The following is a 6,000-nucleotide window of genomic DNA, read 5'->3' as shown; positions in this document are numbered from 1 at the left end:
AAACAGCCAACTTCATTGTCCTACAAAGCATTGCATCTGTACTGTAATGAATTTCCCTTATTCCTTCATGTCTTCCTCAGCCACATGAGCTGTTTGAACAACACACCCTGCTGCTATTGAGAAAAATGTATAGTCAGCTGTAAAAGTTAAGTTCACATCTCTGCTAAGGTAGCAGTATTCCTCCTTTTGAACTTGATCTTTGACCCTTTCCAAAATTCAATCACATGTTCCTGTGATGGTCCCCAATTCATCAAAAAATGTTATTATCAAACAAAGTCAAGTACAGTGCCACTAGCTCTGATGCAATTAGCTATATTATACATGAGTATGTGAGAGAGAGACTATGAGATACAGAATTTCAATATTTATTGTTGGATAACTTGATACCGTACACATATGAATACCTATGAAATTATAGGTTCTAAAACTACGGAAGCTCAGCAACATATTATAAGACTAAGAATATCAAGCACTTCACTACAAACTAATCATATTTAAAAAATCCTCCTCAACCTCCACTAATCCTTGGACTGGGAGAGGCTTTTCTCAGCTGAATAAAAGAATTTTGTATAACTGTATTTACGTGTGATAATATCAGTTAATTGGTAAAGAATAGGTGCAACACTGATAAAAGAAAAAAAAAATGCACAAACACAACTTCACTAATGCTTTTCCCCCCTCCCTAAATTACTGAGTAAACAGACAGGCTTTGATACAAAAATTTTAATTTAACACACCTCACTGTTACTTATATCTTACTCTCAGTTCAAGCAACTGCAATATGTTGGTCAGTTCTAAATGCATCTCTTCCTTTATTTTTCTATATTTCATTCAACACACATCAGGAAGAAAGGTTACTCCTTTCTGTGATCACCACTAGCACTTTGTGGGTGTGAGAAGACTTATCTCATGTCTGAAGAGGTTAAGGCTTGGGTGTCCATGGCTTTGTTAAAGGCCTACAATGCAGAGAAACCTCTCCCAAGGGGATGGGTGGGAAGGGAGATGGCATATTACAGTAAAATTAATAACCAGGTAGAAGTTGAGGTACTGAAAGGAGAGAAGTTGCAAGATGATGGTAGAAAGTGTAATACAGTAGTTACAAAAGATTGGTATGTACAATATGAATAAAGGTAATGAAGTGGATGAAGAATAGATATTAAATGAGGTATATCACTATGCAGAATGCAAAGAAGTATGCAGTATGTGGAGGAGAGGTGAGGGAGGAAGGAAGGGACAGTTTGGTGCAGCAATGAAGTAAGGATTGGCAGTGGATGCAAATAGGGCATTAAAGGAATTCTTGGGGAATAAGGCCAATGAAGAGGCAAAGGCACAAAGAGGTGCGTATGTCCTTAAAAGAAAAAAGGGAAAAGGGTGGCAAAAAAAAAAAAAAAAAAAAAAAAAAAAAAAAAGGGTAGATGAGCAGTCTGGCAGTCAAGTTGTGGTAAGCTGTTCCGTCATACTGAAAGAGACAGACACACCCATCACTAAGCTGCACTGCCTAAGGAACAATGTTCCTCCTCTTGCCAACATCACCCTGTGCAAGCACAAAAAAAACATATAGGCCTAAATAGTTCTCTTAGGACTCTGTACAGTATGAGGTCACTGCCCTCATTATCCAGGGATGTCGCTACTTGGTAAGAACCATCCATACACCAGGAACTTCCAAATGCAGACATCATCAATAGAAAGTTTCTCTATCTTCTGAGCATTTCGTAAAGCCAGGAACACCCTAACCTCAGCCTTTCAAAGCCTGAGATAAGTCTCTGTGACCCCACAAAATGCTGGTGGGAGTCACATAGAGGTGCAACATCTCTTCCTTACAGGTTTCTCCATCTCTCTCAGTACAATATAAATTTGAGATTTGGCCAGCATTTTTTTCTTTTCTTTTAGAATTCTTTTGCTTCTATTTTTCACTTCAATATTTTCTGTTAGGTGCAGAGGAAAAATGCCTTCTAATGTTGGCTTGAACATTAATGTGGGGGATAACAATATGAAAATGTCTGACCTCTGTTGCAGCTTGATCAACAGGAGTGATTCTTGGTGATGTTTTCTGTGGTGTCTTAACCTCTTCACCTTGAAGATAACCCTCCTGCACTAGTATTATCCAGACAGCCAAAACTAATCAGAAGAGAGATCCTCACCCTGCATTCCTTTGAGCAGCAAGTACTTGCAGCATTGGTTAGCATACAACAAACTCACAAGGTTAGTCTAAGGGCAAATGATCACTTTTCCAATATTCCTCCTCTCTGTAATCCTCTTTGATGCATCCACAATTTCCTCAAACTTCCAAACTGAGTCAATATGGGGATCTAGTTCCTTAGAGATGATCAAACCTAAAATTTTTTTCCACACCTCAATAAAGATGTCAGGGTTCTTGGACTTCAGTTCATTCAAATTAAACCCTGTGGGAAGAAAATAGTTAATAAAAACAAGGCACTGTACACAGGCTATAAACAAAAAATATGACAGAGCTTATCAGCAACACAAAAATGAAAAACAAAGATCACACATACAACCGTTACAGTAACAGCTAACTGTGAAAAGATATAAATAACTGGTTAAGGAAACTACCATTCCTTTCTTAGAAGTAAATAAAGCTATTGTTGTTGCTCCATATTCATCTGGATGTAAACCCAATGGACTGCAGGCTGAAACTGCCTTTCTGCAGATGCTAATGAGCACCTATTACTCTGGAAATATTTCAATACGTACATGAAATTCTTCACTATCTAATAACAATATACTGTCAATGTAAAAAGCAACTTAACAAAACCTCACGGGAAAACAGGCCACTAACCTGCCACTCCATAGTTGTTCATGATTAGAGAGAAAGGGGAAACATTTTTTGTGCTCCACCAGCTTGCCAACACTCGCCACAGACTTCTCTGCTCTCCACCCACCATGCCACGAGCTCCTAGCATCACCACCTGCCACATAAGTGCATCTTATGACTGATCTCTATTTATCAAACACCACAGTAACTACAAATATGATAACCACAGCAGAAAGAATGGAAACTGAATTGGTCATCTTTAAACACCATCACAGAAATGACAGAACTACTTTTGCAACAAGATAACATCAAAGGCTGGGAAACTGCAATACCTGTCCATTCTAAAGACAGTAAAAAGTAATGAACCAAAATCAAAATGCATTTATTTCAAAATCATTAGCGATTGCATAAGAATGATAACACTGTAGTTGTGAATGAGACTGAAAATACCACTTAACTCTTGCACTAGAGATGGCAAGATAAAGTATAGCTTTACACACCAATCAACAAAATCAGTTATGAATAATGTTCAACTACAGTTTCTACAGTTTTAATATCTGTATAGTAACCTGTATGCAAATTCTCAAAAACAGATCTCCCTTGCCTATAATGTGCAACCCTTAACTTATCATCATCATCATCATCTAAACCTCATCCAACTGAAATCCATTCTGGTCCAGTTTGGTTCAATTTGTTCCATTCAGTCTGTTAGGTTTATTCAAGTCCAGTAGGTTTGCTTAGGTTCATTCAAATTCATTCAGCATCAGTTAGGGTCATCACAGTCCAATTAGGTTCATTCAGGTCTAATTTGGTCCATTACATATAAAGTATAAATTGGTTCAGTCAAGTCTACTGAGGTTCAGTTACGTTCATTTAGAACCAATGAAGCCCAATTATGTCCATTCAGGTCCAGTGATTTCCAGTTAGATCCAGTGATGGCCACCAAGATCCAGTCAGGCCCATTCAGGTTCAATTCAGTCCATTCAGTTCAGTCTTAGTCCATTAATGTTCTTTATATTCAGTCCAGCTCCAGTCACACCACCAATTCAGGTTCATTCAATGCCAGTTAGGTCCTGCCAGAACCAAATACATTAAATCAGGTTCATCAGTGCTGTTCCAGAGTCAAAGTGGCCCAGTAAATCTATTCTGGCCAGCCAGGTCATTTCAGATCAGCTCAGACCCATTCAGATCCTTCCCATCCATTAAGTTTCAGTCAGACTAGTTCAAGGCCATTCAAGTCTAATTAGGTCCATTCATGCAGTATCTTCGCATCCAACTGGGCTTAATCAAGTTAAATCATGTCATGTCACATCCATTCAGATCAGCTTTGATTTGTTCTACTTGTTGCTGGCCATTTCACTCATGCTCAGACCAAAGCAGATCAGTTCATGATTATCTCAGTCAGTTTAGGCCCTTTTAGCTCAATACATGCACATCAGGTTGAGTATGATCAATAAATACTTCTTCATATTATGGTTATGATGGTATGTGGCAAAAAAAGAAAAAAAAAAAGAAAAAAAAAAAAAATCCTATCAGTACTTTGTTTTTTAAGAGATGACAGTTGAGGTCTTTCACATCCCATCTAAGTCCCTTGTAACATACACATGAATGTATGTTAAAAATCAGCTATATCGGTGCAATGAATTTTGAGATGTTGACTAAGAGGGAGGGGGAGGCCGAGGATGAGATGGAGGGATGGGATGGAGAGGTATATGAGAGGGAGGGGTGTGAGTTGGGAGCAGGGCAGTGAAATGGCGGGGGACAGGGCAACGTGGAGGCGTTTTGTTTGTGGCCACCTCAAACGGGATTGAGGCGTCTGGCAATAGATAGATAGATAGATAGATAGACTAACAATTTTGAAGACTGGGTGGGGTGGGCAAAGATGAATGGACATGATGGAACAGGATGATGGTGGGTAATGGGGCAAATAGGAAGGTATACTTTATGAATATGGACATTGTAGGTATGGTGGTAGTCGCAGCAGCTGTTGTTATGACATTCACCACAGTGAAACATAACTACTCTGGGCTGGTGGACAGGAGTGGATAGGATGAACTAGGATGTTAGTGGGCAATGAGGAATGCTGATGGAGGAGTATGTTGTGAAGACATGTGTTGTAAGAAGGCTGGTATGGTGTAAGTCAAAGCTGGGTAAGAAAAGGGAAAAAAAAAAAAATGGGAGGGCAGGAAGGAGTGGGCAGTAGGACAAGGGAGGATGAACACATCTTGAATTATATGAGGGGCATGGTCGACAGTGGGAACAGGTTTCTCTTAACCCTTTCTATATAGTGATGTTATTTCTAGCTTATTCTTGCTATTTCCAGAAAATTTTGTTAGGCTTAAGCAAAGTCTTTCATGCACACAGATTAATGAAGGCTGTATCAAATCCCTCCAGCTAGTACGAGCTCTACTTAAATTAAGTCAGCTGAGGGTAGCAAGAACGAGCTAAAAATAAGTCACCAAACTGAATGGCTTAAATAATTGTACATTATACAGTAACTTTGACTAACTGGACAGAAATATGGTACACGATGGTGAGTGTTCCTCACCTTGCCCTGTCAGGTCAAAACACAGTAATATCAGTTAAGATGTTTTTAGTGCAACTATTGTACCATTCTTAATTACTGTATTGCAGCAAAATATTAGTGAGACAGTAGTTTATTATTAAGGAATAGTGGATTACTCTGTGATAAAGGCTAGTTACAGCTGAATTCAAATACAAAGTTAAGGCAGGGGATACTGAATGAAACTGTCTAAAAACTGGTGTTAATAGTGCATTATATGATTTACTTGGATGCCTGATGCAAGGTCTTATGAAATAAGTATTTCTCTACAAACTCTAAAGGATGGATTGATGACATATTGCTTACACTACCATTCATAAATAAAATACATTTGTACCAAGAAAGAGACAACAAAATGCAAACAAAATTACTCGAAGAACAGAACCTTGCCAAGTGGTTCAAGAAGACGCTGGCTGGTGGTGAAGTCAGCCCCAATGAGGGAATCCAGAACCAGACTCACCCCCTGTGGCCGCACTGCTAACACTTCACTCTCATAGTTCTGATGGCAATTTATACTAGTGCTATGTATGGGTGCAAGTTTGGTGAAAATGTAAGTAAATGAAGAAAGCATGAACCTTACAGAAAAACATCAAATCTGCAATTATTATGAACAATATTATTAAGAATGTTGAAGTTGTAGGTGGGGGTGCTCGCCATCCACTCC

The 6,000-nt window shown here is 38.8% G+C and overlaps 1 protein-coding gene across 1 annotated transcript in view; it reads right to left on the bottom strand.

The window, feature by feature from the left end:
• Nucleotides 1-1,485: 1,485 nt before the first annotated feature.
• Nucleotides 1,486-6,000, bottom strand: part of LOC145417539 (NADPH-dependent quinone oxidoreductase VAT1-like) — a 46,853-nt gene continuing 42,338 nt past the window's right edge. Inside the window, exons 5-7 of the mRNA XM_080286251.1 lie at nt 5,722-5,835; nt 2,798-2,927; nt 1,486-2,402 (exon numbers count right to left, since the gene is read on the bottom strand). Coding sequence (XP_080142377.1) covers nt 2,209-2,402; nt 2,798-2,927; nt 5,722-5,835 — 438 coding nt within the window. The 3' untranslated portion in view covers nt 1,486-2,208. The remainder of the gene's footprint in view (nt 2,403-2,797; nt 2,928-5,721; nt 5,836-6,000) is intronic.

This window comes from Coenobita brevimanus, chromosome 14 (assembly GCF_032717465.1).
Source record: "Coenobita brevimanus isolate Jiangsu-jjx chromosome 14, ASM3271746v2, whole genome shotgun sequence".
In the NCBI taxonomy this organism is placed as follows: Eukaryota; Metazoa; Arthropoda; class Malacostraca; order Decapoda; family Coenobitidae; genus Coenobita; species Coenobita brevimanus.
This window is presented reverse-complemented; position numbering and strand designations above follow the sequence as displayed.